Here is a 26773-nt window from a genome sequence, read left to right on the forward strand (position 1 = left end):
GCATTAGCATGTCATGACAAAAATAATTTATACCTTCAAAAACACTCACAGGAAAATTTAAACAAACATTATATTAATCAAACACATATTAATCAAACATTAAATATTAGTCGCGTCAATATTATTAAAATGACGGGTAAAATGCGGAACAAATGATTTACGATATCTCTCAGTACTATAGGCTGAGCAAGTCAGTAACTGTGGACAATTATTTTTTATTTGTCGGAATCTAGTAACTGGTCCTTCAGTTGGGGGGCTCTCAAGGTTGGGTAGTAGACGACAATGAGTTAGGGAATTCAAACAATTTAGTCCATTTCTATATGTTAAGCCATGTCTAAGACTATCAAGTGAGTCCAAATTGAGTTGTTTCAGTGCATCCTCGTAAGTTGAGTAGTTTTGTCCTAGTATAATTTTTACAGTTCTTTTTTGTATCGTCTCAAGTCTATCTGTTTGATCTTTTGTCAATCCCGGATGCCAAGCAGGGCATGCATACTCAAGAGAAGGTCTAACATAGCTGCAGTATACAGACTTTAAAACCTCAGTTGGTGTACCAAATCTTTTTAGGTTGGAAAATGAATGTAAAAGCGAGGCGCCTTTTTTAGTCAGATAGTCAACGTGCGAATTCCATTTTAAATCATCGTCCAAAAGTATCCCAAGTATTTTAACAGTTTTCTTTGTTGGGAGTATGGAATTATGAGAAGAGTGGTTGATTCCCTTTAGGAAGGAAAACGTCATATAAGAGCTCTTAGTTTCACTGACCGTCAGTTTTACCTTTCCTAATTCAGCTTTTAGATCATGATAGATTTTGATCAAGTCAGACTGTTCAGTAGTCGGAGGGCTTTATCTGCTTGTATTAAGTATCTCGGTCTCCTGATAGGGGATAGTGTAAAAACGACAAGGGCTCTTCTTATCTAAGTGAGATCTTGTCCGTGTGTACAACGCTTTTGCGATGCCTCATGTCCTCGCATTGACTCCATTTTGGATTGTGTTTACGGCTACTGATAAAAAGACTATTAGATCTCTATATTTTCGTTTCACAAAATTTCTCTTGTGTATGCCCCTATGGATAGGGACAAAAGACTAGTGTCATCCTATGGGTTAACTGAGCCACTAACTGTGGCTGAGGAGCGTTGCAGTCGCTATTTTTCTAAGCTTGATAGGACAAACAGCCTCCATCCTGCTATGTGTTAGTAGAAATATTTGAATCTATTCTTGTAGTATATATTTCTTTATGAGTGTCTTCTTCTTTCTTTTGTTTTTTTTTTTTTTTTGTCTTCTCATCTACTCCATATTGAACTCTTGTGTTTTTTTTGGGCAATAAGGACATTGATTGATTGATTGACTTTGTGCATGAAGATTGTCCAAAGGGCGTATCTTAAGAATGGATTTGGATATTAAGTTGGAACTTTTAGAGAATATTTAAAACGGAAGAGCAATTGAAAAAAAAAATAATAAATACATGTCACTACTAACACTACTACAGCTGCCACTTTTACTAATGCTTCTACTACTGCTTAACTACTCCAATTACAACTTCAACTGCAACAACTTGTAAGGCTTAGAGCATTAAGATGAAAAGGACGTCAGAAGGGGGTCAAAAGCGCACATCAACAATATTTTTGGAACGGCTTACCGTGTCATTGTGAAACTTCCGGGTAATCATGAAAGCAATGTTCAACTGACAAAGAGGTAATATTAACATGCTGCTACCGCTATTAATACTGCTTCTACTAATGCAACACTAACACTGCAACTACTTCTCCTAAAATTTTCTGTTACAAAAAGTTTTAGATTATCTACACTAGGCCACAGCTTTTACTGTTACAAAATGAAATAGCCACCATTTTTTACTGTCAGGCCACCATTTTGACTATTACAAAATGAAACCACAAACCTTTATCCCAGGAATAAATTTTAGGCTGTTTGGATTAGGAGTATCCTGTGTTTGTATAAACATTGTCCTGATCGGAAGAGTTCCTTTGAAACCATTATTCTTTGGAAAGAGTCTTGACCTGCTCCTGAAAAAATAAATAGATAAAAGGTGATGCACTTGTTACTCAGATGCTACCAATTAACCAACATTATCTTATTGGCAATTTTTAGTCAGTGATTGATAAATTACTACCACTTACCAACAACATTTTTTTAATGGTTGTTAGACAATATACTAGGAGACAATCTACTTAAGGATTATTGTGTTGCGAGAGCAACACTTTGGTTTTGTCCCGTTTTTTTTTTTTCTATGCTGCTGATCTCAGCTTATCCTGGAAACAGGTAAGGGTCTAACCTGTGCGGTTTTTATGCAAAGTGTGGACCTCAGGCCAGATTGATGAAAAGGACATTACATTTTGGAAAGCTCTGCAGAACTCTTGCCTGGGGCCAAAAAGGATGGTTTTTGCTTGTCCACGAGCCAGAGCCTATGGTGTACGAAGTGAAGTTGAGTTATATAGCCTATGTCAGAGAGGACTATCTGAAGTCGTGCAGCCAAGCTTCCGTTTCATCAAACCATGTTTCTGCTTTCGAGTGGAAAGCTCCATTCTAGCTGGCAAGCAGGCAGGCACCACTTTCAAATTGAAGATGGACTAAAATCTATAAGTGTTAAATATATGCGGCAGTTACCCGGCCCTACAGCCAGTATATCTTCTTTTAGTGATAAATAGAAAAATTTACAGAAGCAAAAATGTGGCATTTTCCCACAGGTCGAAAGTGCTGCCATCTATTGTTTCTACCCATTTCTGCTCGTGATTTCAGCTGAGTTTATCATTTGGTTTTCGGACTTGCGGTAGAGAAATGGTATCAGATGTACCTAATAAACTTTAAAAGTTCTCTCATTTCTAAAGAAATTGGAGCTTATCCTTTGCTCCTTTCTAAGTGGTGACGTTAGAAAGTTGGCATATGGCAAAAAAATCAATTTTTGAACTAGGACAGATATATTTTTTTTTTCTTTTACGGCAATCGATAGCTCTTGATGACCTGATCAAAGTATGTGACATCCATTTTTGGGTACAAAAATTCCTTCATGAGGTATACCAGTTTCAAAGTTTCAAGGGGTTGACAACTTCAGTAGTAAGGTACACACTGAAACGAAATCTAGGCCGGACAAATTGTGAGACATATAGAGGACGTGTGAGCAACAGTCGGCTGTTAGGTAATAATCATCATCAGCAATGAGGGGTTAGCAACTTTTGCTAGTTGGTGTAACTATTATTTGTTTCCAGTGTATTTGATGGTAAAACCAATTTGGTTCCAGTGGTAAGACATGTAGGGGACTTGTACGTAATAATCTGCTTAGACTACAGTCAACTTCAGCGATAATAGGTTTGCAACTATGCTAGTTGGTGTACCCATTTATCTGTTTCTGGTGAACTTGATGCCTATCACGGAAGAGGGACTTATAAGTAAGAATCAGTTCACTTTGGGCAAGAAACGGTTGTTAGCTCATAATCATCTTCGGCAATGAGGGGTTTGCCACTTTTGCTAGTTGGTGTACCTATTATTTGTTTCTGGTGTATTTGATGGTTAGATCAATTTGGTTCCAGTGGTAAGACATGTAGGGAACTTGTAAGTAATAATCGGCTGTTCGGCTACAATCATCTTCAGTGATGAGGGGTTTGCAACTTATGCTAGTTGGTGTACCCATTTATTTGTTTCCAGTGAACTTGATGTCTATCACGGGAGAGGGACTTGTAAGTAAGAATCCGTTCACTTTGGGCTAGAAATTTGCGCAAATTGGAGCACATTGTATTCGATCTCTTTAAATCTGACAGAATTAAGTGTTAACAACGGGTACAAACAATAATGTAAAACAATGAGGTAGTTTTGTAATAATTAGTGTCACCTATGGTATTTTAATCCTGAAAAGTTACGGATAGCTTTATAATACCAACTAGATTATATAAGATATTTTCCAAATTTTCATCTGTCATGATGTCTACGATTGAAAAGGATAAAGTTCAACTGGCTACAAAGTCAATTTAGTCCCTTCTTTTGATATTATTTTGTAGTTGTTGTTTTTCAACACTGAGGAATAGCCTTTGGTCATGTGATAATTGATTGCCTTCTTGTTTGAACATACCGTTTTAAAACTTCGATAGGCTGACAACTTCATCATTTAACTGATAGTGAAGATACAAGCACAAACAAGAATGTAAAACAATGAGATAGTTTTGTATTAATTAATAGAATGTCATCTATGGTATTTTGATCCTGAAAAGTTAGGGATAGCTTTATAATACCAACTAGATTATATTACATATTGTTCCGAGTTTTCATCCATCACGATGTCTACAATTGAAAAGAATAAAGTTCAACTGGTTGCAAAGTCAATTTGGTCCCTTCTTTAGATACTATTTTGCTGTTGTTTTTTCAACGCTGAGGAATAGCCTTTGATCATATGATTATTGATCGATAGCAAAGAAACAAAACCAAAGTGTTGCTCTCGCAACACTTTAGTCGGCGAAGCCAGAAAAAGGTTGCCGCAACCCTTCACGTTGCCCAGGCAACCTAAGTCTAGTTAAAATTAGGTTAGGGGTGCAACCGAACTAAAAGCAAATATAAAAACTGTGGTCTTGTCCCAAACTTCTCCTTCTAAACTGACTACAAAACAGAACAGTCTGTCTCCTCTTCTGCATTATAATACTGAAATGCTTACTGTATTACATTCATGTAATTTATTAGAAATTTATATAATTATTAGAATATGTGTTTTGATAAATGTGTGTTTGATAAAAGAATGTGTGCACATGAATAAATAAAATGAAATTCAAATTTCATCAATACCTTGCTGTTTACACTAAAGCTTGAATTTTGTCCCAAACCTTTAATAATGACCCCCAAATCACAAAGGCTGTGGTATAATTAGTTGAAGTTACTAAAAAACACTCTAGCGTAAAGAGCAAGGTATTGTGGAGGAGACGAACCCCCTTATATACGTAATATTTTATGTCCGTTTTAAGTTTTAATGCTGCTCATTACTTCCAGTTGAAAAAAATGTATTTATTTTCTCATTGTTTTCTCAAGTAATGCTGGAAAATGCTGCACCTCCTTCATGGAAATTCTTTTCCCTCATGATAAATTCCTCTATGGAAAGATCCTCCCACATAACCCCCTCCCCCCGACCCACCCCCATCCCAAAGCTAAAAAGTCCCTCTGAAAACGTCTGTAAACTTCATAATAACCATTACTATATGTAAACAATGGTCAAAGTTCCTAACTTGCAGCGTTTCCCCAGGGACTGTGGGGGATTAAGTTGTCCCCAAAGACATAGTTATTAGGTTTTTGACTAAGCTGAACAGAATGGTTATCTCAAAATTTTGATCCGGCAACTTTAGGGAAAAATGTGCGTGGGAGGAGGCCTAGGTGCCCTCCAAGTTGTTTGGTCACTTAAAAAGGGCACTGAAACTTTTAATTTCCGTTAGAATGAGCCCTCTCGCGACATTCTAGGACAACTACGTCGATACGATCACCCCTGCGAAAAAAAACAAATAAACACGCATCCATAATCTGTCTTCTGGCAAAAAAAAATACAAAATTCCGAATTTTTGTAGATAGGAGCTTGAAACTTCTACAGTAGGGTTCTCTGATACGCTGAATCTGATGGTGCTATTTTCATTAATATTCTATGACTTTTAGGGGGTGTTTCTCCCTATTTTCTAAAAAAGGGCAAATTTTCTTAGGCTTTTAACTTTTCATGGGTAAGACTAAACATGATGAAACTTATATATTTAAAATTAGCATTCAAATGCGATTCTTTTGATGTAACTATTGGTATAAAAATTCCGTTTCTAGAGTTTTGGTTACTATTGAGCCGGGTCGCTCCTTACTACAGTTTGTTACCACAACTGTTTGATATTTAATATCCCTTGTTAAAATATATACAAATATTTGTAATTACCAGTTTTGGCTCTTTGTGCAGTTTAATTTTTTTTCACACTATTTCTTTTAAAAAATATTTGAATATTGAAGATAGTTCAATTTCTAACAACAATATGTAGGCTACTAAGCTTCAAACTTTTGGTTTTCTTTTTTGAGGTTTTTGAATTGTTGTAATCCCTTGTAAAAATAGAGAATCATCATTTGAAATAATTACAAATTTTCGATTTTTAGGGCTTCCTACTGGCATTATATAACTGGTTGCGTTCAAAAAGCTTTCTTTTTTAAAGTATTTGAATTGTTGTAATCCCTTGCTAAAATTATACAAATATTTTTCCAATTACCAGTTTTCTGCTCTTACGCAATTTAATGTCTTTTTATACTGAATCCTTTTCAAAGATACTTGATTATTGAAGCTAGTCCGATCTATAACAGCAATATGCACTAAGCCTGAAACTTTTGGTTTTCTTTTTTTACTACTTTTGAATTGTTGCAATCCCTTGTCAAAATATAGAATCAACATTTGTAATAATTGCAAATTTTTGTTTTTTTGGGCCTTCCTACTGATATAATGTAACTGGTTGCGTTCAAACCTGTAAGCTTAACCAGGCAGCAAGTTGATCTTATCTAACAAAAAAAAACTAATTTTATAGTTTTCAGGCATTTTCAAGCACCAAAAATATTTTTGCAGTTTACATAATAACTTTAGCGTCCATGAAATGAACTTAATTTTTCAACCTTTTTTTCACGTCTTAAAAAGACATTGATTATACTTGTAACAAAACAACTTTGGTAATGATACTTTTCTAACAACTCTTTCCCACTAAGGTTCAAACTTCTGGTTTTCTTGTCTAATATTTTTCAATTGTTGTAATCCCTTGCTAAAATACATACACATACTAGCTGTTGGTGTGGCGCTTTGCACCACACCAACACCTAGTTGATGGGGGGGCTTCGCGCCCCCCAAGCCCCCGCGCGCGCGTAAGTCGTTACACGCCGTATTAGTTATGGTTATGCGCCATTGTAGTTGTGTCCCTGTGTCCCACCTGTGAATATAGATAGATAGATATGTACATGTTTTTAACTACGTAAAATGATGTCATTTGGAAACATGAGTTATATTTTCTGATGCTTAATAAAAACGCTTAGATTCTGACATAGTTCCAGTAAGCAAAGTCTTCAATGGCTCTGGTGGTGCAGCCAGTTGAGGAAGTTTAACTTTTCCTGAGGCGCAACACATTCCCACTGTTTCAACATTAAATTTCAAGGCCTTGCAGTAGGGACAAATTTTAGACAAAGTCCTGATATCTACTCAAGCTATAATCATTGACTGGGCTGTACCTGAATGCCAGGCGATATTTTTCGCGTTGCTCTTGTGATTCCTCGGCATGATTTTTTGGGCATTATCTCTTAGAGCCGCAAGCCTGTTTTCACGTTGCTCTTGTGATTCCTTGGCATGATTTTTTTTTGTTAATTTCTCTTGAGCTGCAAGCCTGTTTTCACATTGCTCTTGTGATTCCTCGGCATGCTTTCTTTTGGCATTATCTCTTTAAGCTGCAAGCCTGTTTTCACGTTGCTCTTATGATTGCTCGGCATGATTTTTTTCAGTAATTTCTCTTTGGGCTGCAAGCCTGTTTTCACATTGTTCTTGTGATTCCTCAGCTTAATTTTCTTGGTAATTTCTCTTGCTGTTTCTTCTGCCATTGTAGGATTTATACTGAATATTATCTTTGAATTGCAAGCCTTATATACTTATAATGATGTCATATACAAAGCCTTATATACTTACAATGAAGTCATATACAAAGCTTTATATAGTTATAATGACATCATATGCAAACCCTCTTTTTACAAAAAAAAAAACATACAAAAAACAAACATGCATACAACTTATTTTTATATATATAGATAGATAGATAGTTGCAATTACCAGTTCTTTGCTCTTTACACAATTTAATGTCTTTTCATGCTACGGTTTTGAAAGATATTCTATTATTGAATCAAGTCCGAGTTCTGACAATGATTTCGGCTAAGCTTCAAACTTTTGGTTTTCTTTTTCAAGGTTTTTGAATTGTTATAGTACCTTGTCAAAATGAGTAAAAATATTCTTCCAGTTACCAGTATTTACTCTTTGAGCAATTTAATGTAAACTTTTCCAAGCATGAAAATCCTCACTGTTTCCAGATATGTGTGACATGTGTGACAATGTCAATGCAATACTGATGTATTTAAAATTGGCGTCACTCACATAAATATTTCTTTTTCCAAAATCAAGGCTTTTAATAAATTTTCTCCAACTTCTGACCTATCAAGGTCGTTTGTTTAGGCCAGAATATCTCAGGATACAAATTTTCCTGGAAAATATGGAGCCAAACCACCAGGCCCTGACATGTGGAAGGTTTATATATATGGATTCTCATTTAGCTTGGTAATACGGGACCCAGAGATTGAATCATCCTGCAGCAATGCACTGCAGGGCTGACGCAGGGACCTTAGTAGTCAAGAAGCATCGTTAATCTGATACAATACAATATGGATTATCATTGTGGCTTGTCTTCTTACAGAAGTTATTTGATAATTCAAGCATGTCAGATTTCTAACAATGATTTCTACTAAGCTTCAAACTTTTGGTTTTCTTTTTAAAAGTTTTGGAATTGTTGAAATCCCTTGTCAAAATATATACAAATATTTCTGCATATGACCACCCATTCCATAAAAACCTTATATACCCCCAGGGCACGACTTACAGCCCTACCCTGGGGCACTGAGGTTTGTGTCAATCTAGAGGCATTGTTATATGTTCTTTTGGCTATTTTGAGCAAAATTGTTATGTTTAAAATTTAATCAGATTTGTTTAGTGAAGAGGGTCAGTCAAGGGGGACTGGGATTAACTTAAGATAGGGCTCATTTGATTTGAAATTGGAAGTAATAGTGCCCTTTTTAAATCAAAAGTGATTTGACAGGATCCAGCCCTCCCCCTCCATGCTCATCATTTTCCCAAAAATATCTAATCAAAATTTGGAGACAGCTATTTTATTCAAAGTAGTTGAGGGTCTATAATTATGTCTTTGAGGAAGACACCCCTATGGTCATATATACTTGAATTGCTGATCAGAATTTCTAGTGTCATTTTTAAGAGTCAGTGATCATAGGGAAGCAACCCCCCCCCCTACACACACAAACACATCATGTTTTCCAAAAATACATCCAATAGAAACTTTGAGATAGTCATTTTATTCAAAATACTACAAAGAACATATGCAAGGCTTTTGGGGTTGATAGAAACCATCAGAGCCTAGGGGCAATGGTTAAATGCCACAGCACATTTAAGGTTTCTGGAGAAGAGATGGTTGTTAAACTTTAGAAGAGGCTCATTTGGTTGGAAATTGGAACTTCTTCTAGTTCCTTTTAAAGCATCAATTGTGATGAAGGCCATTTAGTCCCCCCCTGACAACCACTCTTTTTACCAAATGCATCTGATTGAAATTACGAGACAGCAATTTTGTTCAGAATGGTCCAAAGGATTTATAATAATGCCTCTAGGGTTGATGGAACCCTCAGTGCCCTGAGGATAGGATTGAAAGTCATACCATAAGGCACATAAGGTTTTTTTATGGAATGGGCAGTCATATGTACCAATTTCGGAAATAATTTGCATTGTAACCCATGTTTTCAATGCATACTCCCAGCCCATGATTGTCCTCCAAAGCCCCATTTACCTTGATCAAAAGCACAAAAAATCTCAGTTTTAAATCCCATTAATACAAGAATTTAGTGCTACAGAAAGAGCTTTGTACCAGCGTTTGTTGAAATAATAAATAAATGAAGTTTGTAATGGATCATGTTAATGTGTCATTTATATTGTTAATGGTTCAGTTTTGATGTTTCATATTTATCTGACATTCTATTGACATTATTCTATTCCTATACTCATTTTTATTCATTTTACTTATGTTACTTACTTTTTACTTATGTACTAGTGTTTGTGTACTTATGTACTTATTTTCTTTCATTGTACTCATTTTATTTGACAAGCCAGTTGGGCCCATTGCTGTGGATTATGTTTATATATTGTACTTTTGTGCTTGTGTTTGTTTATATACAATGTAGGCTAGCTGATAGAAAGCAACAAGTTTGGCAGTTTTTATGTTGTGAGAGTTTGCTTGTTAATAAAGTATTATTTCATTCTATGCTCCATATAAACTTTAGACAGGGCTCATTTGATTTGAAACTAATTGCATTGGTAATAAGAAGTTGTAGTACCCTTTTTAAGAGTCAAAGTGATCAAAGCACAGCTTACACTCCCCCCCCCCCACACACACACCTATACAAACAAAAACATTATGTTTTCCAGAGATACATCCAACAGAAATTTTGAGACAGTCCTCTTATTCAAAATAGTCCAAAAATCATACAACAAGGCTTTTGGGGTTGATACAAACCACTAGAACCTGAGGGCAAGGGTTGTAAGTTATGCCCCTGGGGCATTTAAGGTTCTTACAGAAGAGATGGTTGTATAAACTTCAGATGTGGCTCATTTGGTTGAAATGTGAATTTCTAGTTCCCTTTTAAGTGTCAATAGTGATGCAGGTCAACTAGCCAACCCTCCCCCAACTACCCCTTGTTTCACCAAACACATCTTACTGAAATTATGCAATGGTAATTTTGTTCAAAATAGTCCAAAGAAGACACAACAATGCCTAAAGTGCTGACACCCCCCCCCCCCAATGCGCTGGGATAAGGACTTTAAGTTATGCCCTGTGGGGCATATAAGGTTTTAGGGAATGTGCAGTCATATTAAATTCAAATGGGTCCCATTTGATTTTATTTTGGAAGTTATAATGCCCTTTTTAATAGTTAGTGATTTGAGGAAAACCAACCACCCACCCTCTCCCACACACCCATCATTTCCCAAAACAAACATCCCAAATAAAGTTTTGAGACATATATTTTTTCAGTATTGTTGAAAGGTTCAGTAATTATGTGTTTTGGGGATGTCAGCCGCCTCCCCCCTGGGCCTTGGGCTGCAAGTTGTGTAATTTGTTAATTGTTTACACATAGTATGTGTTGTTGAGAGAAGGTATGCATGTTTTACTTCTACTTTCCCAAATTTACCAAGGGCATTAAGATGACTCATTCAGGGAATGTTGAACTACATCATAAGATGTTATGTGTATATGGTTTGTCAAAAAGGTGCAACTCAGGAATGACTGGGTATATTAATTTAGAATTTTCAGTAATTGATAAGAGAGATGATCAATTGACCAAAAAGGCAATATTAGCATGCTACTACTATTACAATTACTGCTGCTTTTACTGCTACCACAAGTGCTATACAACAACCACTACTATTATTAAAACTACTACTTCTATAGTGAGTACTACTAAGGCTGAGGATAAAAGGCAAAATATAGTTGACCAAATAGCAAATATATGCTATTAATACTGCTGCTACTACTGTTACTACTATTAATTATACACTATTACTGCTACAACTGTTCCTACTACTATGATACTAGTACAATTGAGACTACATGTATGTAGATGAAAATTTTACAGGATACTGAGGGGGAATTTCAACTAAATCAAAACACACTACATGCATGCAGTTTATCAAAAGGGCATATCTCAAAAATTGATTTGGGTAGTAAGTTGAAACTTTTGGAGAATGCTTAAAGGGGAAGATCAATTGACAAAAAGGTAATATACACATGTCACTACCAACACTAATACCACTGCTACTTTACTTATGTTACTACTGCTACTGAAATACTCTAGCCAATACTTTATTTGCAACAACTTGTTGTTGCACTAATACCACTGCTACTTTACTTATGTTACTACTGCTACTAAAATACTCTAGCCAATACTTCATTTGCAACAACTTGTTGGCTTAGCATATTAAGACAAAAAGGGCATCAAAACTGACTGAGTATATGAATTTGGAATGAAAAGATAAAGGAGATGATCAATTGACCAAAAAGGCAATATTGGCATGCTACTACTACAACTACTGCTACCACAAGTGCTATTGTTACTACCACTATTATTACCAACAAAAAACTACTATTACTTAAAAAACAACTTCTTTTGTGATTACTACTAAGGCTGAAGATATTTGAAAGAAACATCTGAGAAAACATTGAGGGGAAAGTTGAACAGAATCAAAACACTGTGTGTATACAGATTGCTGGTACTTTTGGAATGGCTTGCCATATCAAGAGGAAACTTCAGGGGTATCATGAGTGGGATGTTCAGTTGACCAAAAGGCAAAACATACCTACTACTACTGCTATTAACACTGCTACTACCAATAATTATACACTTACTGCTACTACTGTTCCTACTACTACCACAATACTGCTATGATACTAGTATAATTGAGGCTACAAATATGTAGATGCAAATTTGAAAGAATATTAAGGGGGGAAATTCAACTAAATCAAAACACACTATGTGTATACAGAATATCAAAAGTGCATATCTCAAGAATCAATTTGGTTATTAAGTTGAAGCTTTTGGAGAATACTTAAAGGGGAAGATCAATTGACAATATGATAGTAGCCTATATACATATCACTATTAACACTAATACCACTGCTAGGGTAAAAGACCTCTTTTGGGGAAAGGCCACTTTTCTTTGGCATTCTAGATAAATAGAGATGGGTTTTTGGTCTACTTTAATACTTTACATTTTACTATAGCTTGATGCAATTTGAGGGTAGTAGAATGAGAGCCTCACCTTCTTTTTAAAATTTCTACCAATAATTTGTCAGTACAAATTGAAAATGTGGTCTCTGTTTTGACTAGCCAAGCAATTGAAAAGAAAAATTGCATTGAATATCTGTAATTTATGGAATAAATATCAAGCAATAAAAGTTACAGTAAAATTCTAGTTAATTGACTTCTTGCAATATCAGAAAGGGTTTAGGTTAGGAAAATGAAACTTTCAGGGATGAATCTACAGACTAAAGTATGTCCCATGAAGGTATTTTGAAGCAACTACCTCTACTCCTTCCCCCTCTAGAGGGCCCTGACCTTTGATGATCTTCAAAAATATGTGTGTTATAAAAGTGAAACCTTGCAAAATAGATTTTTGGCTTAATTGAAGTACAAAAAAATTGTTTTCAGCTTCATAACTTTGCTCAATTCCATTTTATAAGGCTTTAAAGATATGCAAATACATTTCCTAAATTTTGAAAAAAAAATTGGGTAAAATTCTAGTTAATTGACTTCTTGCTATCTCAGAAAGGGTTTATGTTAAGAAAATGAAACTTTCAGGGTTGAATCTACAGACTAAAGTATGTCCCAGGAAGGTATTTTGAAGCAACTATCTCTACTCCTTCTTCCTCTACAGGGCCCTGACCTGTGATGACCTTTAAAAATATGTGTCTTATAAAAGTGAAACCCTGCAAAATAGATCTTGCAAAATTGATATGACTCAAAATTCTACTCAAATAACAGGAATTGCACTTTCAGAACTAAAGGCAGAGAAATAGCAACTAGTAGGCCTAACTGAAAATTGAGGTAAAATATTGTTTTGTCAAAATTTCAATAGGTATAGACCTGTCATGTAGGCCAATTTCAGGGCCCTTTAGAGGGAGGAGTGGAGGTGAGTACTTTCAAATACCTTCCTGGGACACACTTTAGCCTGTAGACCCCTCCCTGAAAGTTTCATTTTTCTAACCTAAACCCTTTCTGAGATAGCAAGAAGTCAATTAACTAGAATTTTACCAAAGTTACATTTTCAGAATTGGAAGAAAATCAGCTTTCTTCAAATATGTGACAGAATTGAAACACTAAATGGATATATACAATCAAAATAGGATAGATGGTATTTCCAAAAAGAGTTCTTTGTAGGTAAGTCAATAAACTAATAATTTCAAGTGTTTGATCTTAAGTAGCCTAATTTTAATAATAGCCTTATTGAAGCATAGCTTAGACTTTTAGCTATTCATTAACATATACAATTCTCCTCAATTCCTCTTTGGTAACAAGCTGCAAGGCTTTTAGTTTGACATAATTTTGCTCAATTGGATGCTGGTTTTTACCCAACTTTTAACTGATACAACTGCTACTGACCCACTCCAACTACTACTTCAATTACAATAACTTGTTAGGCTTAGCGTATTAAGATGAAAAGAGCATCAAAACAGCGTTAAAGGCGTAGGCTATTTTACTAGGCTAACAAGCGTGGTAGCCCAAACAATGTTCATGTTAGATTTAGCATATAATATTTACTCTGATATTCAGATCATATCTTAAATACTTGCCTCTGAATAGAACAGAAGTTTCTTTTAGACGAAGCTACTGTATTTCTCAGAAGATTTCCAAATATGCCTATTCTCAGTGACATTCTTCTTTTTCTTTTTCCACTCTAAGACAGTGTTGCCAGATCAGATGGAGAGGATTATGCTTCCTTGAGCCCTAAATTATGCTTTTTTGGACAGATTTATGCTATGCTTCTATATTTTGCCAGGTGTCACAAAAAAGTTGATCAGTTAAGACAAGTCTAATTCTGTCTTATCTTAATAAAGGTTCTGAATAGAATATAATCTGACAATAATAGCCGAATAATTTATTTTTAACCCGCTAAGGGAACAAAAGCGGGGTATAAACAAAGGAGGCAAAGAAAAAGGTAAAATAGTATAGAAAATAAGTAAAAAGGCTTTTTTATATCTAGAAGAAGGATCTTGGTTCACAATTTGTTTCACGTTTTTTGTTTTTTTTTGCAAGTCGTCGTCTTTCTTCTCGAAATGGTTGGCGGCTTCAGAGAAACATAATGTCTTACATCATAAAAATTTTACTTTAGATACATTAAAAAAAGAAGGAAAAAATGCGGTTCACATTCAATGATCTTCTTCATCTTTGCTTTCAGATTCGACTTTTTGACCAGGGGTGGGGTGGCTACCTAGAGGTTCTTGGAATTGTAGAACTTGATCTTTTTTTTCTTTTTTTTTAATTCTATCCTAATTTGTATGTCTCTCTTCACTTCTTTTAAAATCATTATCATCTATATGTTATATCTCCTTCTAAATCTTTTATCTGTTAAACGTCCTTGTCTTTTTCCAATGTTTTTTTTGTTTCTGTTTTTTTATATATTTTATAAAAGTTTTTTTCTTGTTTTCTGTGGTCCATTACAAGCACAGCTTTTTGGGCCTAGTAACCGCTTTACTTTGTAATAGTTTTTCTTTTGGTATTAATAAATTGATTGTTTGATTAATCTGATTGTCTGTAGGGATATATTTGTAGCAAACTGTATCTTTTGTTCTTAGTCGCGATTTAGTGACCAGCACAGCTTCAATACTTTCTTTCTTCAACTTACTCATCCAAGAAAAAAAAAAAAAAAACGGTGGGGAGACCACCCTCTCGGCGAGTTCTGCCAGATCTGGAAAAACTTTTTCGTCGGTAAAGTTTGTCATTTTGCGTATTTTTCTCCAGATCAAGTCTGTAGTAATTTTGCTCATATCTATCTTTTCGGAGTCACTAAAAGCATATGACAGCTTGCACCACTGGGAGTCAATATCTGTGAGTTTTGGCATGAGACTTGGAAATTGGTTCACTACGACACCTGGTTCTTTCATTTCCCAGCGCCATCTTGGGTTTTACAAACTGAAGAGACTTCAAAAAAGGATCACCGTACGCGAATCGTTTGAGCGTCTGTGTCGCTGCGGTAATGTAGAAACCTAAACACCTAAACGCTGTGCCGAAAATTTTACTTTAGTGTGGTAAAAAAATTCGATAAACCATCTTTGGTGTTCGTTTTATTGATGTGACGTTATGAGTTGTTCTACATTGTCTTAGATTATGCTACAATTATGCTATCTTAAGGAGGATTGTGCTTGGATGCTTTTGGTTCCTAATTATGCTACGTTCCGCAAAATTATGCTACACCTGGCAACAATGCCTTACGACCTAACCATTTGCTTTTGTTATTTGCCATTGAAACCAAACCGAATCGAAAGTATCAATCCTTCAAACGGCAAATTTGCCGTATGGCTCATAATCTAGGCAATGAAAATACTGCTCCACTCTGGCTCCATTAACAATCGGGATCGTGAGTTCACAGTTTATCGTGTAAATCCTGAAATCACTTGAAAAAGACTTTTTTTTACTGGTAAACTGAATTGTAAAATCGTAATCTGGGTTGCAAATTTGCCTTTCCGCTGAAAGGCCAGATTATGAAAATACTGCTTAACAGACGACCAAGATCGTGAGTAAATAATCCAGATTTTGAATTCAACAAGTATGCGCAAAAAGAAGGGTCGGATTTGGATTGTTGAACTTTCTGTTTATAGGAAACCCTTCAAACCACCTCCTTTTGTGAAAAGAAGCGTGGATGTATCTTTAGCTAATAGAAGCCTAAGAATGTGTTTCACACAATCATAAAGTCTTTCAACTAAATTATATTAAATGTAGTTTATTCTTTAATTTTAATCTATTAAACTTATTGAGGAAGCTATAGAAGGTAGATTAAAAACAGCAAAACAAAACAAGTAATGAGTTTGTCACCCACTCCAAAACTGAATAAAATTTTACTATTTTACCATATATTCCAATTCGAGACTCAGTAAAAGGCTTAAAAAAAAATTAATAAAAACATACTCCTTCCGTCTCCTTAAGAAACGAATTGTAGTTGAAAGTATATTTTTCAATATTGGGAAAGATAAAACTGACCTTATACTGGCAGTAGCCTTTACAAGGTCTCACATTCTTCCTAGGGCGTTTTGATTTGGCAGAACCCATTTAAAGTTGGGTAAATAACTGCAAGAATATAAAATTTCAATTAATAAATCTCTAAAGTCAAAAATTAAAAATGATCAATTCGACTCTGTTTCGGCTTTCCAATCTCTGAACACTTCAAAGATTTCAAAGATGAAGAAAACAACGGCTGTTTTAGACGAGACAACTAAAGTTCCAAACAGGTAAGTGATTTACCATAATATTTAAGGGAGGCAATTGGAATTTTAACATTAATACATAAGTAACTCTATTTAAAAGACCATAATGGGAGTATTACTATAAACCCAATTTACGATGATTTAATACAAGGAGAACCGACTAATATTCCTTCTCATTTTAAATTAATATCAATTTAACCAGAGGCACTACTTGGACCAAATCTTGGGGTAGGCATGAACTCCATCCTGGCCCCCCCTCCACCGACTCACTTCGTGTCGTGTAAGAAGAAATGCGGGTTTTGGCAGCACATCGATTGAATATTCCAAGCAAAAACGCATTTTCATCACCCGTGTGTTGCTTGGAAATGTACTGTAACCGAATGTGGAACTCAGCCACACTGACCTCTAAGATTAATTATAACATCGAAGATCACAATCAACGAGGTTAAGTGATTAAACTGAAAGTGGAAAATTCAACCAGACTATAGGCTGGCCTTCCTCAGCGAGAAACTTTCTTATTTAAGTAAACAATCCGTCGGTGAAAGTAATCTTCATTAACATGCTGAGGCTTGTAGCAAAAATCTCGGTTTTCCTTCAGCAGAAATCTTTCAGATCAAATATATTTACAAAAGGAAAAACATAACAAGAGAAAAAATATTACAACACTCAAGGTAACAAGGGGAACTGCCGAGGTTTCATCTTTGCAAAATCGTCAACAAGCTGGTCGTAGTCAAACTTTTTATTAAATCTTTTTCTGCAAACATCAAAAGGAGGTGACTGAGACAATCGTCTCCTGTTGTAGACCGCAGGTAGCTTTTCACTATTTCTAGGCTAGAAAACAAACGCTCATTCCTCGCTGTTGTCACAGGAAGTGTGGCAGCGATACGAAGTACTTTAATTACTTCTGAGTAAGCCACTGGTAATGCCTGAAGATGGTCGAAAATGTCTAGGAAGTTTTCTGGCTTTTTCTCCTCATCGAGCAAGAAACGCTTGGCAATACCAGCTTGAGATTCGAGAAGAATGTCGTCAATATCCAGCTCACCGTAAAGAGCAGAGAAACGCTTGAGCAACTCTGTGTCCATAAGCTTGGTCGAGCTTGGATCCAAGGCTTCAAGTGTGCTCAGCACTGGCAAGTTATCTGTAAACCTTCTGTCAAATTCGGCTAGTAGACGGTCAAAAGTCTCAGAGTACTCTCGCTTCATTTCATCCACCAAAGTAGTAGTCCGATTTCCAGATTGGATGAAGTTCTTTCCTATCGTCGAAGTTGTCACAAATTGTTTCAGATGCTTGGTGATCTTTCGAGTTCTAATGCTAATGGCTATTAATACCTTTATATTTACCTAACTAAAAAGTTAATAGGCTTAATGATGTAAAGTCTTCTACTTCTCTCTGTGCTCTCGTCTTTAAAGTCTTATGGTAGCGTTGGCCTACAATCTGGGTTTTGACCGGTAGAGGATGTCAAGCGTCTCCAACTTTCATATGGTTTATGTGTCAAGCATAAAAATGTTTATTTACTCATATGATACAGTTAATGTACATGAAACGAGGACAGAAACAGAATAAGAACTGACTCAAGTAATCTAGAATGGTGGCTTATATTCACTAAAACAAGGAAATAAGCATCAAAACATTTTACAGGAACTGGCCTATTTTAATCTGTCAACTTAGAGGAATTACTGCAAATATCCAGAATTTATGATAATAATATAATCATCCATCTAGGAAATGGGCATTTGGCAGAACTTGAAACTTTTATTATGTATCTAACCTACTTTCAAAGTTAGAGCAAATGGCGTAATTACCCCAAGGGTCGTCAGGTAATTACGCTCTTTGGTTAATAGGCGTGCAGTAACTTCTCAATTGGACAGAATGGATTATGTTGGACATAAAGGATTATTATGGCCGGCAAAGGGCCCTTTATGGTGGAAGCTTGGGCCCCCCTGGAAAATCTGGGGTGGGAATTTGCTTTTTTTCCTTTGACTGAAAATCTTCCTCGTTCTTATGCACTATTTTTACAAATTTAATGCACATAGCTTATTTTTTCAAGTTCGTATTCCTTGGAATTTTCAACTAGATTACTTTAGCCATTCCAGATATATTTAAGACAAGGCTTTTTGACATCCTGGATGTATTTAAGTTTTTTTATCGAACGTAATGTACAGTAAATATAATCTTGAAACGTATTTAATGTAGGCATACTATTTAGACAATAAGCCTGTACTTAGCTTATTTTCATCATGTCAAAAAGTTCCTGGACTTCTAAACTGGATTGCTTTAGCCGTTCCTGATTTATTAGAGATAAGCCCTTTGACAACCAGAATATATTTAAACTCCTCTGCTTTAATTTATTAGTGATAGTAAAAATAATACAATTATCATTTGAAGCAGCAGAGACAATCACAGCCACAGTAGCAGTACCAGCAATCACAAGTGGTCACAGTCGAAGACACAAATAGTTACAGTTGTAAGTATTCGCAGTTGCAAGCAGTCACAGAAGCAAGCAAACGCACTAATTACAAGTAATCGAGGCATAAATAGTCGCAGCCACAGTCGTAGGTAGTCGCATTCGCAAGTAGTCACCACCAAAAGCAGTCTGATTCGAAAGCAGTAATATCAAATATAGTAAAAGCTGCAAGCAGTCGTAGTCATAATCGCAAGTAGTCAAAGTTGTGTTGTTGCTAGACGTCTTAGTCCCATTTAGTTGTAAGAAAAATAGTCGTAAGAAAATAGTCGCAGTTGCAGTTGTAAGAAGTCACAACCGCCAGTAGTGCAAACCAAAAGTATTCCCGAACGCAAGTAGTCACAGTCAACAGTCGTCGCAGCCGTAAACAGTCACAGCTACATTCAAAATTATTCAGAGGTAACTAGAGTGACAGTCATAAGCTATCCCATTTGCAAGTAGCCATAGTCGCAAGCAGTCAAAGTGGTGTGTAGTAACACACACAGGTTGTTGCAGTGGCAATCACAGTCACAATCGTCACAAGTAGTAACAGTCACCATCGTAAGTAGCCATGATCGCTATTAGTTGTACGCACAAGTAGCTACAGTGACAAGTAGTCAAAGTCGCAAGGAATCGTTGTCGCAGATGCAGTAATATTAGCCCTGAAAGATATGGTCGCAGATGCAGTAATATTAGCCCTGAAAGATTTAAAATAATATCCTTACCTATTCGTATGAAATTACAGATACTCGTTTTTGGTAACCTAGATGCACATATTTTCTTTTGATACGGCTTAACAACGACCTCAATATTCCATCAAGTTTCATTTTAACATTATTATCCTTTTCGACAGACATTCCCGTTTTCCTTTTGTTCGTAAATAGTGGACAAATTTCTTAACTCACGACTCTCGTCCAGGGTGCTATGGTGTGTCATATTATGCTCTAAGGCACTGTTATTGGACCTTCTGAATACTTTAAACAAACAGTCATCTTAGAATCCAAATCAGTGGTAGGGGGTGCTAAGTGGCGCCAATTCAAAAAATGTAGGACTAATCTATCCAAATTCAGTTTTATAGCCTCCTCTTTTTCGATTACCTTGTAAACAAATTCACTCTGCCTGGCATTGCCCAGTATCGGTGGCACATAATTTTTCATTTGCCTTAATGCTGAGAAGAATCTATCATTGCTGGTACTGTTCATAAATAAAATATAAAATACCTTCATGAGTTTTACCACTGCAAAATGGACGACTGGGAGGCTAGATAAAATTTTAATAACTCGAAAAAGATCCAGTTTTGTAGTGTCACATTTAGAAAGATGCAACTTTGCAAGAGAAATCAAGGATTGTAGAGCATAATCACTACATCAAAATCTCTTTATAATGACTCATACCCTTTCAATTCAAAGAAAATAGATCTTGAAGGATCGAAAACGGGTAAAGCATCAAACAGAGGCATATTTTGCATGAAACTTTGGTCCATCGCGCTCCTGACACGGTCTAGTACAGAAATTTACCGGAGTCTGATTGAACTGGCTTCGATTGCTTCTGATTCATCATAACCCCTCAAAGCAAGACCCTGTGGGCGAAGTTAGCAAATGGTGCCAAAAATATATTTAACATTATTTTCAGTTTCATAAACCTCTTGAGATCTGGATCGTTTTGAGGCATTTGCTAGACATCTCGAAGTATCTGTACTAAGTATTTTAAATTCTGCCCAGGCTAACATGCAATGCCTATATCTTTCGCCTCCATCATCTTCCTTCAAGAGAGCAGAACTATCTTTCCACTAGCAAAATTTTCTCACGATGAAAATTTTTTCCAGCAGTTTCCCCAGCCTTTAGCAAAACAAAAAACGGAATTCATTTTTTTTAAGTGTTTAATCAACTTGTAATTTTTAAAGTAATACACTCTGAATTTCTTTCTGTTAAAAGTTGAAGCTAGTTATCTCATAATAATAGATTGATTTGATTGGTCGTGACGCGTTGTAAAGATGCGTGAGAGAGATTCTTTGCTGCTACTGCTTCTAGAGCCTGCAATGGGTGCCGGGATGCTGATTGCACTTTCGTTTTGACCTGGGTCATTTTTTGGTCCGATAGTTTCCAAAAGGTTTTCCCGGGTGGGAGAATACATACCCACTAACCCAAGACATTGAGCACTAACATTATTACCACTTTATTGTGCTGAATATTCGTCATTTTTCTTCTGTATTTTCAACGCAAAAATTTAAGGTTTGATGTTAATTTTTGCTCATTGCTTGGTTAGAGATCCACAAAAACAATAAAGATAAACTGATCAGCTGACGTCTGATTTCTGACTGAACCCTAGCTAGAGATCATGACTCGATTGGAAATTCAAAGGGCTAGTGCCCTTTTTATTAGTTGAAGTGATTGGAGGGACGCCAGCCCTCCTCTCCTGCCAATCATTTCCCCATACACATCCAATCAAAATTTTGAGATAGCCATTTCGTTCGGTACAGTCGAAAGGCCCAGAAATTATGTCTCTGAGGACGGTACCCCCCCCCTACAGTCCTCAGGGACAGAGTTGAAAATAAAATTTCAAAGAAAGGGTGGTCGTATAAGCCTCGGAAGGGGCTCACTGGATCGGTAATCAGAAGTTCTAGTGCCCCTTCCAGGAGTTAAAGTAATTGGGGCAGCTACGCCTCCCCCGTCACGCATTGTATTTTCCTGAAAGGTATCTTATAGCAGTTTTGAAATAGCTAATTCATAAAAAAAAATCAAAAAATCATAAGCAGCGCATTTGTCCTGCCTAAGAAAAGAGCTATTTGGGCAAAATAGATTATTTTTGTTTTCGTTTTTTTGTTATTTGTGTGTGTGTGTGTGTGTTTTTTTTTCTGTTTTTGTAAGACCAGGGCACTTCGTATAGAAGAAGTAGTCGCATAAATCTCAAAGGGGTTCATTTAAATGTAAATTACAAATGGTATTCTGATAGTTGAAAGTGATTCGAAGGCATCCAGTCCCCCCTCCCACGCCCATCTTTTCCCAAAATATGAATTCGATCAAAATATTTAGATAGCCATTTTATTCAGCGGAGTTAAAAAGTCCAGTAATTATGTGATTGAAGCCCATAGGGCAAGGGTTGTATGTTATGCCCTGGGGTTATATAAGTTTTTATTGAAAGGTTGGTCGTATGAACTTGAGAAGAGGGCTCATTGAATTGGAAATTTATAATGTCGTTTTTAATAGTCGAAAGTGATTGGAGAACAACCAGCCCCTGTCCCAGTTGCCCATTATTTTCCCAAACACATCCAATCAAAATTTTGAGAAACCCAATTTATTAGGTATATTTGATTGGTCCAGTAATTATGTCTTTGGGGATGACAACCCCCGCCCCTCCCTCATAGCCCTGATGGACAGGGTTTAGATTTATGTCCTTTGGGCATATAAGATTTTCAAAGAAATTAATGCATAAAATATTATTTGTTTTTCCATGGAGAAGGCTATGTCAGTGAAAAACGAACAAAAATTACTTTGTGGAAAAATTTTTCACAAAACAAATTTTTCAAAGAAAAATAAAGAGCTCCACTAAGCCAAAAATGAGCAGATGTAACGTCAAATAATCTTCCATGTGTAAAACTAGCGCAAACCACCATCAATAAATAAATAAAACTCAAAACGAACAGAAAAGACAACAAATAATCGAGTTAAACTCAAAACGAGCAAAAATTACCATTAATAGGGCTGATAACCCCTCTGCCTTCTCACAGTTACAAATTATATTTATTGTAATTAAATTACTTTTTAGTATTTAGTAGTAAGTATTTATTGTAATTAAATTATTACAGATACAAATTATGATCTTGTCTTTAGAAGGCATGGAGGGTGTGAGTCCTACTTTAGGTAATTTTAGCTTGTTTGAAGCTTGACACGGCTTTTTCTATTGTAATTTATGATCGTTTTGAGTTTCATTTACTTATCGATGCTGATATGTGGTGGTTTTACGTTAGGAAGGTTCTTTGAGTTTATATCTGCTCATTTTTAGCTTAGTGAAGCTCTTTACTTTTCTATGAAAAACTTTGTTTGTGGAAAAAGTTTTTTTTTTATTTTATTTTAAAATAACAATAGTTGGGGTACTCCAAAATGGGTACAGAAGGGACGTTTAAAAAAAGTTATTGAAAAGTAATAGGGCTATTTGATAGCTCTAAAACAAGTCACGGGGATGACCAATACAAAAGACCAGTTAGCCAGTCTTGCTAGTTCGATAGAGCACATAGATAAAATACAAATTAGCTATTAATTAGAAACAACTGGGTCTTTTTCTAAGCATAGGGGACATGGCTTCTGATCCCCCTCAACTAGTGCTACTGAGGGCATATCCAAAAAGGGCAATGGGGGCTTGCTACCCTCTGACCACTTTTCTACATCACCCTCAACATTTTCTCAAAATTTCTCCTTCTCCTTAATACCCAACTCCTTTTTTTTAGGACTACTCCTTCCACATGAAGTAGCTCTCGGAAAAAATACTGAATATTATTACATAAAAGTCTTATTATGGCTTTTTATTAAAGGTATCGCCAGAACGTTACCTCTGGCTGAAAATTAAGGCTTTGGAAAATGTTGACGAGCTCTACGGTAAATTGTTGTTTTAAACTCCAATCATTAGATAAAAAGGTCATAAATGCCTAAAGAACAATATATGCTGACACTGACAGCATTGCATCCCTGAAGTGATTTGTCACATATTCTTCCTTTCTGTTTATTGTTAATAGATACGATGTATCTAAGATGTATAAAGATACGATATATTTTTTAGTACTTTCATTAATATTGAAAATGATTATATACTACGTTTTAAAGAGTCATTCATGACATTGAAAAAAATTTCTTAGCTAATTCAACATACTACCAACGTAATCCGTAGTAAAGCAAATAGGAAAAAGTAATGAAAGTGTTCTGCAAAACACATTTATGAAAGTAACAAACTGCCTAGTAGACATGAAAAAAATAGAGCCTTAAAAATCCTTTTAAGGTTAATTTTATCATCCCTACAAGAATGACTGCCGGAAAAGTCTGTCTTGTCCACACCCCTTTCCTTATCCACTGAATATAAGACGCATTCGAAACATTCGATATATGGTAGAAACCTTCTCCTGAAAAAGTCAACTGAAGAATGCAGTCTTGGTTGTTTGCTGAGAACTAAAATCATTCTTGTTTGGCAACTCTGTCGCCTTAATCTAGCATGAAATTTAAAAGAAACCAATTCTGTCTCCTAGTTCTCAGTTAATGCTCTATTTATTCATTGATAGTTGAAGGATTATAATTGCAGCATTACGTAAGTTAAAAAGTGCTTGAGAATTTTCTATCGTCCGTTTCTTTCCTATCTGATTGTTAACTCTCCTGAAAAGCTGCATTTTAGGCTAGGCTACTCATGGTAAATTTGTGGCTCTGTATAGATTTATAGTATTAATTGATTTAGTAATTCATTGTTTTTTGGTAAAAACGTAGTTTAGGAGCTTCTTGCTCTCTTGGGAAGTAGGCTAGTTGACCTAGGCAAATGAAACTTTTAGGAGTGGATCCAAAACCAGAAAATGTAGTAGCCCATAAGAACATGTTATATTTTTTATTAAGGCTTTGGATATATAGTAAAATTCTAGTTTAGCTACTTGTTGATATCTTGGAAAGGAGATAGGTTAGGAAAATGAAACTTTCCAAGCTTAAGCCATAGGCTAGGCAATCAATAGGTTTTTTCTAAATCTAGCAAATGTATTTGTAGATCTTCTGGACCTCTTAAATTAGGATTGATCCAAGTTATGAAGCTGAAGAAAGTTATTTTGTTATTTTGCTGTACTTTAGTTAAGCAGAAGATCTGTTCTGTAAAATTTCACTTCTATGACACAAAGGTTTTTGAAAGTCATTAATTGTCAAGGTCCTCTATAGGGAGAAGGACTAGTGGTAGGTTATTCAAAATACCTGTAAAGGGCATACTTTAGTATATAGACCCATCCTTTAAAGTTTCTTTTTGTAACCTAACCCTTTTCCAAGATAAGAAGAAGTAGATAATTTAGAATGTTACTGTAATGATCAAGGTAAGCAATTTATTTAACCCAGGTACCTACAACAAAAAAGCAATATGCAAAGGCAAGCATAGTACATGCAGCAACATACAAGAAAGCATAAGCAAGCATTCATAATTAATTACTATACTATAGGCCTATATCATTACAGTTACCTTATTTTATTTTAGCTTTGGCTCTAGGGTCAATTCTGCTTTGCCTAGTCCTAACTGGGCCCCTAAAATCATTTTTGAGGGCTTTCTAGCTCTCTTTAAAAAATTTGGTAAATTTCTTTTCTAAATAGTATTGTGCTATTAAGACTACAGATAATAATAATTACTATTCCTGAATAAGCTATAAATAGTAATTTTTCATGGCACTTTATTTACCAAGTGACATGTAGCAATCACAATTTCTGTTGGTCTGTCAGTCTCTCTGTCCTGGTTTTGCTAGTTTGGGCACTTCCAGATAAGCTAGGACATAGTCATTTCCCTGATTTAACCATCTTGGGGAGAGTGAGGGGATAGTTAATTTGGAAAACTTAGAAAAAATGAGGTATTTTTAATTTACAAGTGGGTGATTGGATCTTAATGAAATTTATATTTAGAAGGATAGATAGATAGATAGATAGATTCATTCACACAAAAGCCCAATTGGGCTATGGTGACACACACAAAACAAGTGAAACAATGTAGCAACAAAACATTGACTGAAAAGACACTATAAAACTAGTTATGTAAGAAAATCATCACAATAGCTCATACCTACCCAAACAAACTTTCCAATATTGTTTATACATAAGTAACACCTGCTTCTCAAAATTTCCAAAATCCAATCTCAGAACTCTTATTTTAAATACTGACCAGATCCAGTTACATTGGGGGGATTTGGAGAGGAAACCTAAAATCTTGGAAAATGCTTAGAGTAGAGAGATCAGGATGAAACTTGTGGTAAAAATAAGTACAAGTCCTAGGTACATGATTGACATGACTAGAATGGATCTGCTCTCTTTAGGGGAGTTGGGGGGGGGGTAATTTTGAACAATTTAAAAAATAAGATATTTTAAACTTACAAACAAGCAATTGGATCATGATGAAATCTTATATTTAAAAGGACCTCATAACTTGGACCTCTCATTTTAAATTGTAACTGGGAGGAGTTGAGGGGGAGACCAGAAATCTTGGAAAATGCTTAGAGTGATCAGGCTGAAACTTGGTGGTAAGAATAAGCACAAGTCCTGAAATACATGGTTGACACAACCAGACTGGACCCACTCTCTTTGGGGGAGTTAATGGGGGACCTAATTCAGTAATTCAGAAAAATTAGAAAAAATGAGGAATTTTTAACTTACAAACAGTTGAGTGGATCTTAATGAAATTTGATATTTAGAAAGACCTTGTGTCTCAGAGCTCTTATTTTAAATCCTGACCAGATCTGGCAACATGGGGGGGGAGTTGGAGGAGGAAACTAGAAATCTTGGAAAATGCTTAGTCAGGAGAGATTGTGATGATACTTGGTGGGAAGAATAGGCACAAGTCCTAGATATGT

General features: G+C 35.6%; 2 protein-coding genes across 4 annotated transcripts in view; one reads left to right on the top strand and one right to left on the bottom strand.

The window, feature by feature from the left end:
* Nucleotides 1-14284, bottom strand: part of LOC136041232 (NFU1 iron-sulfur cluster scaffold homolog, mitochondrial-like) — a 43963-nt gene extending 29679 nt beyond the window's left edge. Inside the window, exons 1-2 of one of the 2 annotated variants that reach the window (XM_065725820.1) lie at nt 14145-14284; nt 1895-2018 (exon numbers count right to left, since the gene is read on the bottom strand). In XM_065725820.1, the coding sequence (XP_065581892.1) occupies nt 1895-2018; nt 14145-14227 (207 nt within the window). In that variant the 5' untranslated portion in view covers nt 14228-14284. The remainder of the gene's footprint in view (nt 1-1894; nt 2019-14144) is intronic. The other variant, XM_065725821.1, reaches the window with a different exon arrangement.
* Nucleotides 14285-24355: 10071 nt separating this feature from the next.
* LOC136041239 (uncharacterized) overlaps nt 24356-26773 on the top strand; it is a 61826-nt gene continuing 59408 nt past the window's right edge. The window contains exon 1 of one of the 2 annotated variants that reach the window (XM_065725834.1): nt 24356-24504. The gene's annotated coding sequence lies outside the window, so the exon portion shown is untranslated. The remainder of the gene's footprint in view (nt 24505-26773) is intronic. The other variant, XM_065725835.1, reaches the window with a different exon arrangement.

This window comes from Artemia franciscana, unplaced genomic scaffold (genome assembly GCF_032884065.1).
Source record: "Artemia franciscana unplaced genomic scaffold, ASM3288406v1 PGA_scaffold_1180, whole genome shotgun sequence".
In the NCBI taxonomy this organism is placed as follows: Eukaryota; Metazoa; Arthropoda; class Branchiopoda; order Anostraca; family Artemiidae; genus Artemia; species Artemia franciscana.